The sequence below is a fragment of the Poeciliopsis prolifica genome, unplaced genomic scaffold, assembly GCF_027474105.1.
Source record: "Poeciliopsis prolifica strain line A6 unplaced genomic scaffold, Auburn_PproV2 SCAFFOLD031, whole genome shotgun sequence".
Classification (NCBI taxonomy): Eukaryota; Metazoa; Chordata; class Actinopteri; order Cyprinodontiformes; family Poeciliidae; genus Poeciliopsis; species Poeciliopsis prolifica.
This window is the reverse complement of record NW_026562406.1, coordinates 5,509,437-5,530,151: the sequence shown is the minus strand read 5'-3', so window position 1 is coordinate 5,530,151 and position 20,715 is coordinate 5,509,437. Positions and strand designations below refer to the sequence as shown.

General features: G+C 42.8%; 2 protein-coding genes across 3 annotated transcripts; one reads left to right on the top strand and one right to left on the bottom strand.

Moving 5' to 3' along the window:
• Window positions 1–1,053: 1,053 nt before the first annotated feature.
• vgll4l (vestigial like 4 like) lies at window positions 1,054–4,747 on the bottom strand. The gene is made up of 5 exons (XM_055050738.1): window positions 4,578–4,747; window positions 2,950–3,073; window positions 2,620–2,863; window positions 1,996–2,077; window positions 1,054–1,850 (listed from the first exon to the last, which is right to left on the bottom strand). The coding sequence occupies exons 1-5, from the start codon at window positions 4,642–4,644 to the stop codon at window positions 1,558–1,560; spliced, it is 810 nt and encodes a 269-aa protein (XP_054906713.1). The 5' UTR covers window positions 4,645–4,747; the 3' UTR covers window positions 1,054–1,557.
• Window positions 4,748–7,392: 2,645 nt separating this feature from the next.
• On the top strand, window positions 7,393–20,397 carry syn1 (synapsin I). Of its 2 annotated transcripts, none has more exons than XM_055050730.1 (14): window positions 7,393–7,779; window positions 8,018–8,486; window positions 10,025–10,082; window positions 11,077–11,168; window positions 11,266–11,422; window positions 11,519–11,608; window positions 12,832–12,894; window positions 12,969–13,111; window positions 13,203–13,277; window positions 13,363–13,465; window positions 13,553–13,702; window positions 14,124–14,193; window positions 14,292–14,775; window positions 16,279–20,397. In XM_055050730.1, the coding sequence occupies exons 2-14, from the start codon at window positions 8,173–8,175 to the stop codon at window positions 16,304–16,306; spliced, it is 1,827 nt and encodes a 608-aa protein (XP_054906705.1). In that variant the 5' UTR covers window positions 7,393–7,779; window positions 8,018–8,172; the 3' UTR covers window positions 16,307–20,397. The 2 variants fall into 2 exon arrangements, with proteins under 2 accessions (XP_054906705.1, XP_054906704.1); XM_055050729.1 differs by having other exon boundaries at window positions 16,241–20,397.
• The last annotated feature ends 318 nt before the right edge of the window (window positions 20,398–20,715 follow it).

Here is a 20,715-nt window from a genome sequence, read left to right as displayed (position 1 = left end):
ATTATACTATAATTATTATTTCTTTTTGCATTGCCTTTCAGATTTTGGAGGGAAAACCTTAAATGTGGTCAGAGTTCATTGTGATTCTACAAGAGACAAGGATTTCCTCTTTCGCTTCCTCGTCAAAACACCTGCACCCAAACAGCCGTTTTCTAAAGAACGGATAGTTGCTGGTGAAGTTGTTTATCGCACGACATGAGTCACTGGAAATATTGGCTGTTTAAAGCACTTCTTGGGAGCCTCTAGGTGGCATCAAAGCCCCTATTCAGGTTACACTGGATGAATTTGTTGAAATACCAGTTTGTGACTCACTCAGGGAAAGTAATCATCCAAGATTGATCAATATTTTTGCTCCCACACATGAGAACTCACCCAAGACACTGTCGACTGCAAGCGTTTGATGGCGTTTTGTTCGTCGTAAAGAGGTTTAAGCCGACAAACACAAAAGTTCATTCCGTTTGCAAAAAGATGAAGACTGGAACTACACTCATAGCTCAGCTGTACTCAGCTGTAGTTTTCCCGCCCGAGAACAAATTATCCGAACGTTCAGCGTAATCTTTAAAAATCTGAATTTCAGACTCAGCCTCTTTGGTATTTTTCAGTCAAAGTCTCGAAACGTTTACAAAATTTGACAAGCTAGGACATGCAAATAGGGAACAGCAGCGTATTACTAGTTCTCATGCTCAGGCGTAGCAGCCCAACCCTTTATTCCCCTCCAGCCCTACCTCATTTCACTTGCCAAACAGGATCTGTAAGATCTGAGAGAGTCATTTTCTCAGGACACAGGAATGTCAGAGCGCCTGCTGGGACATGCTCCCTGCATTCTCCCAGATTTACTGGAAAAGGGGTCCAGGATGAGTTGCTCATGCAGCCATTAGAGTTGGGCAACAATGCTTACTGTAGGATTCCGCCTTCTGGCCAGGTGTGCGCACTGACTCACTGAATAAATCAGATTGTCCGGATCACTCTGATCTTCACTTGAAAGACACCCATAATCTTCCATTTCCTCTCAGACTTGTCCTCCATGCAAAATAAAGAAACATAAAAAAAATGTATTTTTTGTTCGTTTTATTCTTTTTTTTTTTTTTAGAAAAACATTTGTTCAACTTGTGTAAGGCTTACAGGAAAACTTTTACACAGCAGACAGACCAGACTGGGAAAAAAGAACAAAAAAACGAGTGTATCAGAACATAAATACAACACACTCAATTTGCGGCAAACATGCAGTCTGACAAGAATGGCACAAACTTAAAGAAATGTAGAGGATTACTTGGCCCAAGCACCGTCTATAGTATTTCAAGTGTCAGATGCAAAGCACAGGGTAGAAATGTAACAAAACAACATTCTCCAGCTCAATGCTCCATTTATCAGAGTTTAGTGTATTGGGTTTGGATGTGCACACGTCCGCTGCGAGGGAACTCGGTTTGATCTGGTGACCATCTCTGAACACTTGCGCCGCTGGCTCGTCTGTTTTACATGTACAGACGAAGCTGTTTGCGCTGAAATGTAAAAAAATAAAAATAAAAATTTAAAGTTCAGTACTGGTGCCATTCCCGCTTAGTTAAGGGTCCAGTGGCTGGATGTCAGCGGCGACTGTTTGTGGGAATGGTTGGGGCTGTGGCTGTAGGTGGGCGAGTGGGTGACGCTGGGGCTACTGGGAGGCGTGGAGGAGCAGGAGGACGACTTGGATTTGATCTGCAGCCACTTGTCCTCTCCCAGTGCCTTGGCAAAGTGGTCGTCCACGGACACACTGATGGAAAGTTCCTTGGTGGGCGTTTGTTGGTAGTTCACCCCGAGGCTCCTCTGGAAATGCTCCTCCAGGACGTGTTCGTAATTGCATTTGGAGTCTCCTGGAAAAAGGAAGGATGTACGACACAAGTCAAATACACACCTCTGTGAGTCAGAGAGAGTCTGTTCAAGACTGAGTGGTACTTTAGTCCATGAGCTGAGTGTGACGAGTTGGGAATGGCAGTCTGGAGAGAGTGAGAGACTGACCTGAGGAGTGGCTTTTGCGGATCTCGGGTCGAGAAGAAGGGCTTTGTACTGATGACACACAGGTGATCACTGATGGGCGCATCTGTGGAAAAGGAAAAAGAAATAAGTGGGTCAATCATTATTAGAATTTCAACAGTTATCCTAGGTTTTGTTTTCCTTTGATTCTTTAACCTTCAGTGTTGCTGCCTAAACCTGAGAATGCACTCTGTTAAAATGACAACCACAGCAATGTGCACAGTTTAATGCAGAAGTGATTAAACTGGTTGGGTTTGCTCCTGAAAGTCAACTTGCTTCCACTGTGATGCCATAAACAGTTCAGAAGGAAAGCAGTCTGTTTGGTCTTGTTGAGGGCATTCCTCTTCCCATTACTTACATTTTCTACTTGAATCCGGCTGGATTGCATTGCTCAGGCAAGCTTAGGCCTGTGTGCACTCCATAGATTTCACTGACGGAAGAGTACAAATGTACCCCTGCTGTGCATTACCCTCAAGCTATGCTGATGTTAAAAGGAACATCAGAGCTGCCACGTTTCCAAAAGTAATGACTGCCTAAACTTCCTTTATCTGAGTCAAAATCTGGCCTTTTGAAGAAACAAGCAGTCCTTGTTCAGAACAGCTGAAATACCTGGATCTGAGTGGCAGCAGAGGCCGCAGACTTTTCTCTTGCATTCTCAGGGTCTTTCCTTGGTTTTTTGATGAGTGCCAGGGGTTCATCGCTGACTGGTGTGTAGTAGACGTAGGGGGGGAAAGGACTGGTAGGACTAGGCGTTGGGCTCTGTGGGGATGACAGACTCTGCTGGTTACTGAAGGGTGCAGGCACTGGACCAGCCCTCTGGACCATCTTGTTCCTGTTTATCGCCCGCTCTCGCCTGAAACAGATATAGTCATCAGAAACGTCTTTGTTTCTTCAAGAAAACTTGCATATATGTGGGCAAAAATGAAAAGCTCTGCTGACCTTTCCTCCAACGTGAGGCCTCTCTCGTAGTTGCGCTTGCGTTTGATCGGAAACACAGCCGGAGCTCGAGGTCGCTCGTTCCCCATATGTCTGTACCGGTCTTCACCTCTGAGATGAGGCTGGCCTATGAAACAGGGGCCACAGTTAGACAGTCAGAAAAGTTTTTCATCTGAAGTGACCTGTCATAGTGTTTTTATCTGTTAGAAAGAACTTAACACTTATGGGTGACTAACAGTTGTTTTCATCCCATGACATCAACCTGCATGACAACTAATCGTGGGAAATTTATTTTTTTCACCGTTAATTGTAAGCTCCGTTAAGTAGCTAAACTCGATCTACCTGATCAGTGAGGGTTTCAACACTTCACAGCTGATTCAATACTAACGGTAAATGTTGTTTTTCTTCAATGTTGGCATGCAGCCCATTCACACGCCTCCAAGAATACGATCGACACAGTTTTTAAATTTCATTTTGTGGGGTAGAAAGGCGAACACTTGAACACCTCTAACTACAATATATCGGAACCCCTTTGTGCACCTATTTTTGAAAATGTTATTTCGAGACTACTCAAGTCAAAACACACGAGCTGAGGTTGGCTTGGCTCTGCTAAGCTGAATACAAGCTTGTGAATTCACAAGCTTGCCAGAGCTCGATGTCGCTCAAGGCCGCTCGTTTGAAAAAAAGGTGATTTTCAAAGGTCTTTGATGGTTGCATTTGATTCCAAACAGAGCGCACACTAAACCAAATCAATATGCCATAAGGGTTTGCGATGGGATGTCATGCTTTTATGCTTGTAGTCAAAACACCAACATTCCTTTGAAATTGTGATCACCCCACGCTTCACCGTTGTTAAACCGTACGCTCGCTATACACTTGCAAGTCCACATTTACTAAATGACTGGAGGATTCATCAGTTTGCAAGACAACAACATCCACTACAGTCTGCCTGGACTGAAACAATAGGTGATTATCTGTTTCGCTGTGCGGGACAAAAAAGGGGGAATTCAGTGTCATTGCTTGAACTCGTCAGCTTGCGTTACCCATTGCATAAACATTCCATCACCTGCGTGCTGCTCCTTCACACTGTGTGCCATTATGGAGGGGGAGCAGGTATAACCACACCTATGCCGATTTTCTAATGCCTCGGGCATGGATATTTTTTTTCTTATTAGCTGTGAGTGTGTGCCGCGTGACCTTCTGTTTTGCTAAATGTAATCAAAGTTCTGCTGAAATCCAAAAGCGGCACACACTTTACAGTTCCTTTGTTGGCATTTCAGAAAGAAGGTCTAAAGTGGTGTCCCTCATTACTTTAGTCTTGACAAGACTTTCTGTATTAAAAATAAAAAAAAAGTACCAATTCAACAATATTCATCTGAAACGTCCGTTGTACGTTTTTGATTTTAGCCTCAGTTTGATCAGAAATGTGTTCTTATCTGTCACCGTATTCCCATAGACACCACTGACAGAACAAAGGCACAGAGCAGTGGAACAAAAACAGGTAATGACTTTGTTTTCATGACAGATATCACTGAAATGTAAAGCAGTTACTTTTACTGCTCATAAACGTATTTTTTTTACATCACAAAGTAACACAAAGAAATAAAGAGAAGGTGCTTCTCCAAACTCACCTTCTAAAATGTAGACCTTGAAGCCACTGCTCATCCGGGTAATGTACTGGAAGTTGGCCACAGCCATGGCTGCTGGACCTTGTCTGAGTGGAGAGAAAAACACCCGGTGGAGGAACCTGAACCTTAGGTATGGCTTCTATTGGGAGGGTAATGAGATTCTTGGTTCTGCGCTCAGGTAGGTAAAGTGTCAGGTGAGCGTGAACTGCCTCGACATGTCACTCATGCCCTGCACTCAGATTGGCTGCTCTCCGGGCCAATCAGACGGGCCGCGCTCATTCACTCCATTGTTGCGGTGTTTGTGAGGAGTAAAAGTTGTCGCAGGAAAACTTGTTTCTGAAGTGGAAAGTTGAGTTGTTCAAATGTCACGGGGTTACACTGCTCCCTCCTAGCAGAAGAGCATTCATGAATCCTTTCGATATGCTCCCAAGTCTAAGGTAATTTAAAATGTAGGGATATATGTTTCTTTTCCAAGAGGGGTTTCAAATACCCTTAAAGGTGAGGAATGCCTTTTGTTTCCCCTCTGTGGAATCAACACCTTGCCCACCCTTGTCTGTCCTTCCCTCTTTCTCCCCACCCACCCACATCTGAAATCTCACCAAACTGCATTTTTCTGAGTACTTAGCCCACCATGGCTTCAGTCATTCCACTGACCTGCCCATACACGCTTGCAGCTGTACTGTGAGCCCGCCTCACCTCTAATCCAAAGGCTTTTGTCAGCGGCCAGACAAAGACTCCTAAGTTCTGGAAATACTGCAGGCATGAGAACAATCTTATCTGCAGACACTAAGACACTGGCGGTATGGGAAACAAACAACCCGCACTGTGTGCGCCGCTGTGAGATGCACGAGGAATATTGGCCGACATCTCAAAGCACTCCCTGCTGCAAAGGTCTGGCCTGAACTGCATTCATGAATAAAACCGGGGTCTAATTTTCAGCACAACAGCGCCGCCTCATGTCGACATGCACCGGAGAAACAAGACTTTCCACAGCGTGTCTCAATAATAAGGGATGAAACATTCCTGTTTTAAGGTACACATGTGTAAGGACGTGTTTACACAGTGACAAATTCTTTGCAGAGTTCACATTTCACAACAAGAGGAATTTCGCCTGAAAATGCGAGGAATCTGTGAGTGGACAAGCAGGTCTGAGAGCAAACGTCTGTAATGAATGCAGTTTATGATGCTGCCTGAACCTGTGTGTCCTGACCGGGTCAAGGTGAAAGCATTGTGCTCCAAATTACTTACATTACTCAGTGAGCTCACCTTTTCAAAGTATTTCTGTAATGCAAATGGAAATCGGACACATCATGTGAGAGACCGCTAACAGTTTGAGACTGTTAAAATGATCATGCTGCGAGGCGTCAAGACTCTCGTCTCGGGATGTAGGAGCAGCTGTGTTTGCTCAGCTCGTCATGAAAGAGAAAACACATAAACCATGTCAAAACCTCTGGCTGACATGACCACTGAAATGACAAGCATTGGATTTCTCGAGTAATATAAATAAAGCTCTCATTATTACCACTCTGAGAAAAAAATCAGGCAATTTACAAAAAGTTTGTGTTCCTCTGCAGAGCTGGATTAACAGTCATAGAATCATGATGTCTTAAAGCCAAGGGGTGGGACAAAAAACCCTGACAGAAACAAACAAACAAAAAATGCATATATATTTGCAGATAACTCTTGTGTAACTCTTCTGATGGCTCCCTTTTAGGGACTCAGACAGACGCCTCATGTTTATAGCTGTGTAACTTTTGTTTGATTTGCTCAAGTTCTGCTTGGCAAATCTCGTTTTCACTTGAGGACAATGTTGTTCCAAAAATGGTTTTATTGTAATAATTTAACAATAAATGGTTACACTTCTGTGTCGAGTCTTTCTGTGTAGTCAAAAAACAAAACAACTTTACACAGAAATCTTTGCATAGACGTCTGTGTAAAGAATAACACACGAGTGGTGAAACAAGCCTCTTGCTGGTGTTTCCCTACAGTTACTGCCGCTCCATTTCGCAAGCGGTTCCTGAATTTAGAGACACGTTGAAGCAAATCAAGAATCATGCTTTGGTTCTTTTTAAGAGCTATTTTTCTGACACTGAAACAAAGCTCATGTAATTATTTCACGGCTTTTGGTTTGGCGTGTCTGGTCACCCCTGACAAAAACATTCTGAATGACTTGTTTGCAGGATGCACAATGCAAGTCAAAAAACTTGCAAAAATCCAGAGATTAATTTTTTGTTTGTTTGTTTCTTGTTTATTTTATGAGCAGAAGGCGAGCTATACATTCACCCTCCATTGTATTAATGATTCAAGAGGGAATAGCAGGACTGCCTGTTTTCCTTGTGATCATCGTCAAGTTTCCACCACAATATAGTTTCCATAGTACAACAGAGGATCGAGGGCTCCCAGGGGAGGGCACATGTAGAGGGGGTGGTCTGTTGATCACCAACAGATGGCGCATCACTAAAAACAGACTGCATTGAAAATCAAACGAGCATCTCGTCAACAAATAGATGTGTTTCTATTTGCCCCCAGCGGGATCCCGTACAACCTGCAGACCTGATTGTCCCCTGGAGTCAGCAGCTGGTTCATGTGTGTCAGAGGCACTCAGACCCTGTGACTGCTCTCATCAGCACCACCCTCATTACCCATTACACTGCTGTGTCAAACGCACCTACACACAGCCGCAACACAGGAAGTTTGATTTTGACCCTCATAATTAATGGTGGACAAAACCAGAACGAGTTTGATAAGAATCGTATTTATTTTGTCTATCAGCATATTACTGGGAATAATTGGGCACGAGTGAATTAAATTCTTGTCGCTTCCGCAACGCTATCTAATGCAGGAAGAAAAAAAAAAGCGCGTCATGTTCACAGCATGCATTTGCCTTCTGAGCAGCACCGGAAGCCAGCTCCTGCATCCTCGCGTTGCCTTGACAATTTGTCCAGCCTCGCAGCCTCCTCTCCCCTCAGGATGACTGGGAGTGACGCAGGGCAGACGGAAAAAACTGGGTCTTGAAGGGAAGAAAGCAGGGCGGCGGGCAACGCTGGGAAAACTGTCGCTTGTTATTTATTTCCTCCGGTCTCAAGTCGGACTCACGGCCTGAGGACATGACGGTTACCTGCGTGCGGGCTTCCTCTGTCACTGTCCAGTAGGAAACCATCGCCTCATCCATCCTCGGGGCGGATCACTTTGGATACATTCCCAAGTAGGCTTCAGCTTGATGCTTATTTGATTTGATTTTATGTTTCATTGCGGGGGGAGCCTCCTTTAAACGGAATTAATGTGATAGGAACGAATGATTTAACCTGTGCATGTTTCAGCTGTAATCTTGCAGGCTGGTTTTCTTTGAAGCAGTCACGATTTCTTACTATATTCATAAAAAAAAACAGAAATCATTAATCATCACCTTCTAATTAATAAAACCCGATTTCATTCTCTTTCAGGTGGCGGCGATTCCCGTTTGCGCACATGGGAAACTAGTCCAATCATTTATTTTTTCTCACCGAACACCAAGTTCTGTGTCAGTAGGTGGGATTTTTTATTTTTTTATTTTTTTGGGACCTACTTCTCTCTACGTCATTTCAACAAAACCTCCACCATGAATTACTTGCGTCGACGTCTCTCGGATAGCAATTTCATATCCAATCTGCCCAATGGCTACATGACCGACCTCCAACGCCCCGACCCGCCGCAGCAAAGCCCCGCAGTGTCGCCCGGGCCGGCGGAGAGGCGCCAGCCCGCCGCTCAGCCGCAGCCCGCAGGCGGAGGCTCCGGTTTCTTCTCCTCCATATCCAACGCCGTCAAGCAGACCACCGCCGCTGCGGCGGCGACCCTGTCCGAGGCGGCGGACCGGGCTGGCGTCTCCAGCCACGGCAAGATCCTCCTGGTGATCGACGACCAGCAGACCGACTGGTAAGAGAGCGGCGCGCGTCTGCGGCCCGTCTAGACGCAGGATGTGTGCCAGGTCCACTGTGGACTGCAGTGGGGCAAGAGCTGGAAGGTCATATGATCCAGGTGATGCCGAGGGGCGCTGCGCGTGAAGCTGCCGAACGGCTTTATGCTTAGATGAGGAGGGGTGCTCCTGCGCTGGTGACATGGCAAAGATGAAACTTGCATGCAAAAAAAAAAAAAAAAAAAAAAGAAAGAAAACCCTGCTTCTGCATCAGAGCCAGGTTGCAGTCGGTCGTTGATTGGTGTGAGAGTTACACTACACTGAAAAAGCACTGACACCCCAACACTCCAGATCACAACCACAATCTTCAGTGCATTTGTTTCATGCATAACTGTGAAATGAAATGGAATGAAACGAATACATCGTTTTTATTTTTTTGTTAGCAGAGGTTTGTTAGATAGACCGCATAGACCTAAACAACTCTTCATGCCTGATTTAGTTGTAAGGACTTTTATTAAAACATCTGTTTTTCCAATTGTCGTTTGGAGAGAAAAAAAAGCAAAAACACGAGCTAAACGCAACCTAACATTAATCAGAAGCCAAAAGGCCCACGCTAACTCTGGAGGAGCTGCAGAGATCCACAACGCATATTGGAGTCTCTCTTTTATTGGACAACTGTAGCTCATGAACGCCCCAAACGTGACCTTCACGAATGAGCGGTAAGAACAAAGTAAAGCCTGAAGAAGTTCAACATAGAGAGTTTGACACAAAGCATGAAAGAACAAAAGAGGCATTGCAGAAGAATGTGCTCTGGTTAGAAGAAATCGAGCTTTTTGAAGCTATACAGGGCAGTCCTGGAAGAAAACCTGTTTAGTGGTGATGAGTAATGCAGTTGCTCACATCAAAGTATATGAAAATGTTAGCTTGGACATCACAAGACCTCAGGATAGGTTTTCATAAACACTCCAATCTTACTGTTTGATTTATTTTACAAAGAACATTGAGTTAAAAACATCAGCCTCCAGAAGCGCAAAGCCTGGTAGCGACATAACACAAATATCATGGAGCTGCAATCACAGTATTAAAGTGAAAAGTTGTGTTACATAATAAAAAATGATCCTCCCCTTTTTTTCCCCATTCCTAGTTTCTAAAAACCATGTAATGTTTTCCTTCCATGTCACAAGTGTACACTATTTAAATAAAATCACAATTTAAATAAAATCCCAGGAATATGCAATTCAGTTTGCGGCGAAATGCGTAAAAGTTTGCGCGGCCATGTGAACTGCACGTTTTTATAAAGCAAGAACTACGCAGACAAAATGTCTCACTGCCAAATGCAAATCTCAGCGTTGCACAAAATTAAGTTGCACTTTCAGATTTCACTCAAAGTGTCAGCAGCCCGAATGTGTCAAAGACGAGACTGTTCCCAGTTTCAAAATGTCCTGCTTGAGCTGGAGAAGAAAAAAAAATAGAGAGAGAGAAAAAAAGCTTGAACTGTTTTTCATTTTGTTCACAAACATACCAAACACATTGATTCACCTCTTTGTTTCACATTCAGGGTGAAGGTTTTCAGAGGAAGAAAGATTCACGGCGAATTTGACATCAAAATAGAACAGGTATGTCTTAAACCCAACTGTGAAGTTTTATTCAGCAGGAGAGTGAATTTACAAAACGAAACAAGCAGTTTTCCTGATGGAGTCTTCAGTGAGAGTGATTTTGCACTCTTTTTTTTTTTAAATGAGATTGTAGCGTGTTTTGCCTGCTGATGGACAACACTGCCTCGGATCTTCTTATGTCCAAACAGAAATAGTGTACGGTTTATTTTTCTAGGCAGGAAAAGAAAAAGCAGTGGCATTATTAATGAGCTGCCACGTTCACAGAGAGCTCTGAACAATAAATGTTTCAGGGTCCGTTTCACTATCGAGTTGGAGTTGATATTCACAGTTGCATTAATTTTCAGTGAAATGCTTTCGTACTTATTAATATACTATGAAGTCATTATGCATTGTCCCATACATTACGCAAGTGACGTGCCTGTTAATGTGACTTGATGACTGACTAGGAGTAGTTTAGCCAATAGTTTTAGCAGAGACGTGTTGCCCATTAATGTTTGTGGTTGCACTTTTAAACCGGTGGTTATTTATAGGAGCAGGAGCAGGAATGCGCCCAGATGTTTCAAAAATCCTCTTCCCTGCCTCAGGCACTTTTATCCGTGTGTATTTTGGTCCCTGTAAGTCTCGGCTCTGACTTAAAGTGCCTTGCAAAAGTTTTTTTACCCCAGAACTTTTGACCTTTTGTTCTGCTGCAAACTTTGTTTTTTGTCACTTGGACTGGATCTGATAGATCCACCGTAATAATGATTTTTAAGTCAGAGGAAAACATATAAATTACATGTGTTGTTCTATCACAGAGATTTGTGGGCGTAATGTGACAAAATGAACTCTATTAATCTCGCAGTATATCAGATGGGCAAATCAATCTCTTCAGTAACTAATAGCTTGTAATCAGTCTACCTGATGGATTAGCTATGAATTATGCTCATGCACCCTCACAATTAATGCAAGTTTTATACAGTTGAAAAGGGTTTAAATTTAATGTGGTTCTTCCCAGGCAGAGTTCTCAGAGATCAACCTAGTGGCCAATGCCAGCGGCACCTATAACGTCAACATTGACGCCATCAGGAATGGGCATAAGGTTACTAAGTAAGTCCTGTTTTTAAGTTTTCGACGATGTCACCTTGCTGCAAAGTTTAGGTTCTGAAATTCCGTTCCAGCAATTCCCTCATGTCCTCTGTGCCAGATCCTTCAGGCCAGACTTCGTGCTGATCAGGCAGCACGCGTTCAGTATGGACAGGAACGGAGACCATCGCAACATGGTGATCGGACTGCAGTATGCTGGCCTGCCAAGCGTTAACACCCTGCACTCTGTCTATAACTTCTGTGACAAACCGTGGGTGGTAAGTGGTCTTTAAAAACTCTGTTCGGTCCACAGCGAGCAGCTTCCAGATGTACAGACGATCAGAGTGGCATCTTAGGGTTAAACTCTCCCTCAGTTTGCTCAGATGTCAAGACTCCACAAGCAGCTGGGCCCGGAGGAGTTCCCACTGATTGAGCAGGTTTACTATCCAAATCACAAGGAAATGGTGAGTTCTTTGAAATCTCCTCTTCACCACTGAGGCGCCAGATGTCCAGCTGTAATTCATGATTTGTTTCACATAGCAGCTGAAGCCAGTCTGACTTTTTTTGTGAGCTTATGTCTCTTTGGGTTGTTTCCTGTGGCGGCAGAGTTTTCTGATTATTGGGTTGCCGAGTCAGTGTCGGGAACATTGAGATTGCTGCTGCTGAACAGTCATCTCCACCCCTGCAGTCTCAGGCTGACAGAACTGGGCTGGCTTTCAAGTCATCAGAATGACTGCGTGTCTGTCCTCTCTGTTGGATTTAAACGATTGATGTTTTAATCATTAGGAATGATATGTTACAAAAGCATGGGTTTTCGTCAGCAATTTTCGGAATGAAGGGATTTTTATGCACAACAAGCGTCTCACATTCACAGAAAACAGTCTGAGAAAGTGAGAACGTCCAGCGAGCGGGAGTCAAGTGGATGAAAACGTCTTGTTGATGGCACAAGTCAGGAGAGAATGACGAGACTGGTTGAGATGACTCAAAGGCAAGAATAGCTCTTTACAAACAAGATATGTGGAAAACCAACATATGTTGACGAACCTTAAAACAGAAGGACTACAGCAGCTGAGAACAGGAAACTGAAAGGCTTAAGAAACCTAGACAATGCCAGGTTGGGAAAATGTGGCCTGATGTAACCAGTCTTGATTTTAGCTGTGATAGTCAGATGGCAGGGCTGGAATTTGAGGATAATGACCTGAAAGCACGGACCACGCCTTCTTTCCATCAACTGCTGATGGTGACGCTGTCATGGCGACGGGATTTGGATCCTTGCGACAAATTGAGCATCACTTACATAAATACAGAACTGGTGGAGTTGTGTGGATTGGGTTGCTTTTGTGGGGTGGAAGCTCAGCTGGAGACGCCCACAAATCTCTTTGTGAAAGTGGGCGGAGCGTGATCTGAGCGAGCGTTAAGGTACCTACCAATGGTTGCCACGGGAGATTTGATATTTCTCAAATATGCATGAATAAGTCAAAACAATAGTCCGGATTTGATGAAGAAGTAAGAGCATAACATGATCTAAAGCCCAAAAACGTTTATTTTACCTATTCAACTAATTATCAGGATAATACTTTAAAAAAAAATTTGTAACCAATCTCTTCAAATGCCATCAGAGTTCTGGATTTGGGATCGAATGATGTGGTAGTTCATAATATAATGTTTTTTGGGTTTTTTTTTACAGATCAGCGCCCCAAAGTACCCTGTTGTCGTAAAGATGGGCCATGCTCACTCAGGAATGGGAAAGGTAAGAATGGGATGACCAACCCTTTATCACATATGGGACTAACGAGTTCTACCAAATGTGTGTTTTCACACTAGGTGAAAGTGGACAATCAGTATGACTTTCAAGATATCGCCAGTGTTGTGGCGCTGACCAAGACCTACGCCACTTCCGAGCCTTTTATTGACGCAAAGTACGACGTCCGCATCCAGAAGATTGGTAACAGCTACAAGGCTTACATGTGAGTCAGTTTGTTTGTTTGTGATTTCGAACGTCACATTTCACCCTCACTCACCTCCCTGGGAGTGCATCGTAAACTGCGTTTTTATCAGGAGGACCTCCATTTCTGGAAACTGGAAAACTAACACGGGCTCTTCTATGTTGGAGCAGGTGGCCATGTCAGACAAGTAAGAACACGTGATTGAATGCTACTAAAATCTAAGCAGTATACCTGGCAGGTTGACAGAATTCCTATTGAACACATGGCTGCAGGTACAAATTGTGGGTGGATTCATGCGCAGACATCTTTGGCGGGTTAGACATCTGTGCTGTTGAGGCTCTGCATGGCAAAGATGGCAAAGACTACATTATCGAGGTACTTTCTCGCAGTGCGAGCATGCTGACGTTTGTCTACTATTACGAGGGCGTTTCTTAAAATTTTAAACATCGTGTTGCATTTTAGGTTGACGACTGTTCGATGCCACTGATTGGGGACCAGCAGGATGAGGATCGAGTTCAGATTGCAGAACTTGTCGTTTCTAAGATGCAGGAGACTGTTCCACGTACTCCCAGTTCTTCCTCGGTTCGCGCTGCTGCGGCACAGCCAGCACAGGTGCTTAAACTCCCTGCACAATATGCTCACGCTAGCAAAGAAAAAAAAAAAACACTCTGTTGTTCTCCATCGTTCTTTGTAATTACAACTCCTGTCACAATGTTTCTTCTTTACTTTTTTTGAAATGGAGGATTCATGTAAGGTGTGAAGGTCTGTGTTTGACTAAAGTAGTGTTCAACTTCTCCAATTTACAGTGTTTTACTCTTTATGTGAAAATAAAGACGATCTGTATTTGAAGTAGAAAACCGATAAGAATAGTCATGTATTATGAACATTTTAATTCTTAATAAATAACAGTTCAGTAGTTAGTGTTGTTATAATTATCTCTAACTTTAATCTTTTATAAGGACTCTTCCACTTGCATAATTTGTACATATTGTGACAGATGCAACATTTTCTGAGCCATCTGTTTGTTTTGCAGAAAGCAGTTTCTCCTCAGCCTGTCTCACAGCCAAGAGTGCCACAGGCTCAACAGCGCCCCTCCCCTCAGGGTGATTTATCCTGATCGTTTGTATTTATTGAAAAAGTCAAAACGAAAGTAATGTCACGGTGTACGAATATGAGTGGTGCCCTATTTTACCTCCTGCAGGTGGTCCCCAACAAAGTCCTCCCACCCAGCAGCGGCCCCAGCCTCAAGGCCAGCCTCCTGCACCAGCTCAGCAGTCTGCTGCCAGCCCGGTTCCCGCTGAGCCCGCTTCTCAGGCCAAGCCGAGCCAGGGCCCTTCAGCCCAAACCCGAGCCCCGGGTCAGGGCGCTCCTCAGCGAAGCCAGGGAGGTTCCCCTCAAACTCAGAGGCAGCAGTCTGTCTCCCAGCAGCAGAAACCTCCTGCCGGTCAGAAACCTCCCGGTGGACAGCAGCAGCAGAAACCGGCGCCACTCCCTAGGCAACAGTCGCAGGGAGGATCACAGAAGGTCCAGCCAGCCCGTCCCGGGCCTCCGACCACCCAGCAGCCGAGACCCGCCGCCCAAGGTCAGGGTGGCCCGGGCGGACGCCCCCCTCTGCAGCAGAAGCCCCAGCCCCCACAGAAGCCCAGTCAGGACAGCCCGGCTATGGGCGGCTCTCCACAACTAAAGTAAGTAGAAGCTCACGAGAACAGAACAATGAACTGGATCAGTACCATCTCATTTGTACTTTCTGAGCCTCAGAACTGACATCCACAGAATGTTTATTCGTACCTTTTTTCTTTTTTTTTTGCCTGCACTGAGGCATGCATACCACATGCAAAAAAATAAAAATAAAAAAATCAGCTCATACAGAGGCTTATCCACTTGAATGCGCATGCTGTATTGATTCTTACATTTGTCATTCTTACAGCAGTTAGATTTAGAAAACAGAAACATGTCAGATTGTCTGGTGAAGTTGTGAAACATTAAAACGACAGGCAGTTTTTAACAAACAGGAATTCAGGTGACACAAGTCTCAAAATCCTTGCTCTGAAGCAGGTTTCTCAGGGACACGCTTAAACACCAAATTACAGGTAATAACTTAATAAACGGTTGGTAAAGACGTCTGTTTACACAACGGGGGGATACTTATAAAAGTCTAATCCTTTATTTGTTGAACTACATATCTGAGCACATGAGAAAATAGACATAAAAATAAAGAAAAAATGTCGACCCTATCTCGAAAAGAATGACGCTCAGAACAGCTTCTAACTTCTGCAGTAGTGATCAACCTACAGAATTCACTCCAAAGTGAGAACCTTTCCCACCGCTACTTTTAAAGGCCAACTGTGCAAATGCTAGGACAGATGCCAACAAGCTGGCAGGTTCATGGATAACGTTTTATGTTTCAAATTACACTGTTTGTGCCTTTTGTATTAAGAAAAACACAATATGTAGAATAGAAACCATATCCACATTACTAAACATGATGGTACTTGTATCATAGTTTGGACCTCCTGTGTTTTATCAGACACAGGGCAAGATGTTTTCATTACTGAAGCTTTCTGAATGAAATCTTATGCAAAGTAAATTTAAAAAAAGGTCGATTTTGCAACAAAGCAAGAGTGCAACAGTCACAAATAGCTCGTGACAAATGTATGCAGAATATTTCTTCTTTTCAAATAACCACAGAAACCACACCAGATTGTCGAAAAGGTCTAAAAGGAGAAGCTAACACACATTTATTACTCACAGATACAACTACACCATAAGAGTTTCTTTCCATTCTTTAGCCAACAATTTTCTGATGTCCCTTTTTTATTTGGATTCTGTTCATTTGTATTTTGCCAAACATATTTTCACGATCAATCCCAGACAAAACACACACCAATGTGCATCCAAAAAAAACGTCATTCACTATTCATATCATGTCAAAGCTGACTTGAAATGATAAGGTAATTCTGAATGACCCGGGAGAAGGAATGACCTTTTTTTTCATCTTTTATTGAGTCTTTCCTCCTCTGTATCGCTCTCTCTCTCCCTTTATCTCTGTGTCTTTGCCTTGCTGTGTTCCAGTCTTTTCATTCCATTGGTTTGCTGCATGACTTTAATAGCCTTTCCTTCTCCTCTATTGCCATTTCCCTCTCTTTATAGCAAATCCCAGTCTCTTACCAATACCTTCAACATTCCAGAAACCCCAGCGCCCCGAGCCAGCCTTAGCCAGGACGAGGTGAAGGCTGAAACCATACGCAATCTACGCAAATCTTTTGCCAGTCTCTTCTCAGACTGAGCTGGCATCAGATCCTCCCATCCCTCTTTCTTCTCCTCCAGCTGAGAGAAAAACAGACAGGCAAACTGATGGACAGACACCCCTTCTCCACCCCACTCCGGAAACGAGCAAGGACCAACAGAATCTCCAATTTATGAGTGTAATATGAAAGTGTACACACTTGACACCCACTGCCCAAACAGCTAATATCTATTAGAGTGAACAAAAAGGTAGAATAGAGTCAGATGATGTGATGTTTCAGACATTTCTCGCCTTGCTTAAAGCTTAACCGGATCATCATAGCAAACCTCACAAAAGCCTATATGTGTGCATGCGACAACCATGAAATAAAATCAGAAACAAAGCAACACAATGCTACTACTTCTTATTTGTTGGTGCTGTAAATCCGTTGTGGTACTTGTGGTCAAAAATCTGAAGGACTGTACAATCGTTATTGGGATGAGGACAATAGTACAAGATGTTTCCTATTCCTCCGTTAAATCCTGATCCAGCGACAATTATTGCAAGTTATCCTAAAATAAAAGTGAAAAACAAAAATGTGCTCCGTTTTCCTGAAATGAGATGTTAGAAAGTATTTTCTTTGGCAACAAAATTGATTACAGGAAGTGGGGTACAAACCTTCTTGTGGTGATAAAGTGATGTAGCAACTTTTACTAAGAACAAATTCAGTGATGCAAAGGCAAAGAGTGTTGCGTTTTATTCCTAAGATAAGAAGCTAGCTATAATGGTGTAGCATTAGAGTAGAGGAGGAGACGGAAATAAAAAATACCACAGCTGAAGCTGCAATCTCCACTTCTTCCTTTTCTTGCACAAGCCAGCGTTAGTTAAACAGTTCAGCTCGCTGCAGGTAATTAGGACGTTAAAACTCCCATGAACCATTGCTTCATTGGCTCATAAACACACTTTAACTCAAAGACGGTAAAGATCGAGAAAGCACTAAAAGTATAAAACGTCATTGCAGCTCAATACTAAACCAGAACTGCTAATAGTAAGATGTATAAAAATATAGCAACAAATAACAACCGAATCCTTAATGAAAGTAAACAAGCGCTCATTCAGGAGGGAAAATGTAGATTTTACATAAAGAGTTTCTTCATTTTTGTTCTATATCTTGACAGAATATGTTTTCTGTCAGATGGGAGCAGCTCAAAGTCTCAACAGGGAGTTGAGACTTTTAACTACCTTCAGACAAATCTGAAGGTATTTATCAAATTACGGCTACCAGATTATAGACATTTGTCATCTTCCTGCTCCTGTGCTCTAAAGTACTTTTGATGACGTGTCAGAGAGTGACCCGAGTTTTCTCCCGACACTCCGAGCTCAATTTCACATCTGTTGCTGCTTCCCACTTATATATTTTTCCACATTCTTGTAACTATAATAATCAATATTCTACTTCATTTTTGTAGCAGTTTAATATATATATTATTTTGTTTTTCCTGCTTTAAATAATAGGTATTACCATCTCATAGCTTGGTATACTTTCTCCATTAACAGGGTGCTAATATGAAACTATGGCATTTTCATCAGTTATCATATCATGGAAACCTTAAAGAAACCCATGCTTAGCTGGGATATTATTAATGATAAGCATCACTAAAAAGTCATTTAAACAGTGAAATATTGACAATGCAAATAGCATCAACAACAAATGTGTTATTTTATCTCTTGCTGTTAAGTTATTTTATGTTACAACACTCTAAACATGATCCGTTTTGATATCGGCTTTGATTGGGAGGAAGACTTTGAGATTTCACACATCCTGATTTGTGCACTCCAGTGGGGAACCGACCCCCATTCTGGGGATTCTGACAAAACACATTCCTATAACCCACTCAAAATATCAGCAGCTGAATTTTAGTCTCAATAATCAGCATGTAGCAAAATGCTGTTGATTAAAAAAGAACAAAAAAAAAACCAACTTTTGATCTCTTGAGGGCTATGGCAGAGGCGAAAATAGATTTGTTATCTCAATATTGTCGGAATTTGACTTGAAAGGTGCAAAATCCAACCACCGCCTGCCTCAATAATTTTTGTACAGTCCACTTCCACAGCTCCCCGCAGTGTTAGCAGACACTCTAGATGTGTTTGAGCCATTTCGACTGCTCACGGTGATGTCGTAGCTGCATGTCAATAGGAGGCAACTGTTGCGTTTTGCAGCATCTCACTCCGGCGCTTGTAACTGTGTCGTCACATGTAGTGGATTAGTCAGTAAAGTAGCTTCGTAGGTGTCGTGGGTATGTCGTCACTCTCGCTTTCTTTCCATTCATTTTTGCTGCACACGAATGAAACGCTCTTCACCTAAAGAAGGAGAATACTTTTTTTTTTAAAAAAAGGACATAAGAAAGCACAGCTTAGACAGACAAGAACGTCAGATCAAACGGAGCTGTCTCAGGGATGTCCACTTGATTGTGACACTCGTGCGTGGCTGAGGGTCTTCCATTTTCAGGCATAATGTGGCTGTTTACAGATGATGAGGGACATGCATGCCTTATTTTCTTTTCTTTTTTATTTTTTTGCTGTGACGTCGTTTCAGATACTTTTTGCACAGATATTCAGCAAAAATCTTACTTGAAAATAATGTCATGCACAAATGTGTGAAGTTTGCATTTTCAGGTTTATTTACTGGGGCATTTGGTCTAGCGACAGCTCACTTATTCTTGCTCTCAGAGGTGGTGCTGAGGTGCAGAGGGGAGCAGCACCAACCAGGAGTTAGAAAGCGGTCAACAGGTTTTGCAATGGCCCTGACTTTCAAGGAGAGGTGGCTGCATTGCACTCCAAACCTGAGTCTGTTTTATGAATCTCAGCATCTACTTCCTATTCTTTTACCCTTATACTCAGCCAAGGAATGTTATTGTGAGACTTGTGTGTGCAGTGTTAGCAGCAAAACAATTGTAATGAAGGATCACTGCAGAAGTCTTCTCTAACCGCAGCAGAAATCCAAGTTGCCAGTGGAAATCAACTCTTGTTACCAGACGCTAAACATGTCTTCCAAAAAGAGTGCATTCCATGCGGACATTAATGTTTAGCTGCAATAACCTGCTTTTTTTATCATTATTTTTTAGAGAAGTAGAGCATAATCACAAAATATTGATTCTGCAGATTCTCCTTCACGCTGCCTGTGTTTATTGGGTCTGTTTGTGTAGCCACAGTGACTCCTTGTGCTCAACAGTGCATTAATGTGCAAAATGTCCAAACCGACTAGATGTGCTGTAAAGAGCTCTGAGCTTCTCCCCCTGGCTGCTGTTCATGCTTATTGATGTTAGGTGTGCTGGCGAATTGTTCAGTTTTTACGTTAAAGGTATTCAAGTGGCTCCTTTACTTGTTTTGGCTTTGCCTTTGTAAAATCCGAGGTTCCGCAGAATGGGGCTTGTGATGTTATGCACCAATTGATTCAGGGTATCATTTTAAAATTTCGCAGCTCACTGTCGGCGCATATTATTGTCCGATTTATCGCAAGTCTATCAGCAAAATCAGCAATGTGCAAAAGCAAGCCACCGCATTCACCATGGATTGTTGTTTTAAAAAATATATCACCCTCAGAGGCCTCTTCGCCACTCTGAGATATAAAACATGCAAGGCGCACTGAATGAGCAGAGGCAGCAATGCAATGAAGTTTCCTTTTCTTTGGGTTTTCATCAATTTGGATCCTTTACTGTGGCTATATCTGACTGTGAATGTAAATTTTTGTGTTTGTTTTCATACAGATGACTTTATTGTTTACCTATTGCACTGTATAATCATTGAGAAAATATAAAATCATTACGAACCTGTGAAAGGGTTAAAGCAGTCGGTTGATGCCCCTCATGTTTAAATCGTTACACCCTAAATGTGAAAAAGTGCAAACGCCCGAGGTTCCTCGTCGTCGCAGACAAGACGATGTGTCGTATAATTTATGGTGGATTATTGAGTTAAGTGTACAAAGAAAATAGATGTTATATGCAATGTAGCTATATCATGTGAAAATGAATATGTTATTGAAACATTGACACGTCCAATAAAGTCTATGACCAAATACGAATATCTTTGTGCTTCTTCTTCTTGTGGAGCTATGAAGACCTGGCAGGGATCGCTTAGATTAATGAACAAACTTGCAGTGTAGGAGAAATGCACTGTTAGGGTCAAATATGGTTTTCTGTGGTATTTAGCTAAAAATAACATGCTGTAAAGTTTTTTTTAATTTATTTATTTTTTTATTTAAACCTTTGGAAATAATTGCAACTACCACAACTACAGACCTGAAAAGGTTTTCACCGTTTAGTTAGTGTAACAGTTGCGCTCTGACCACAAGGTGGTGCAGACCATCAGCCTGTCGCCTGCAGCCTCCAGCAGCACAGAA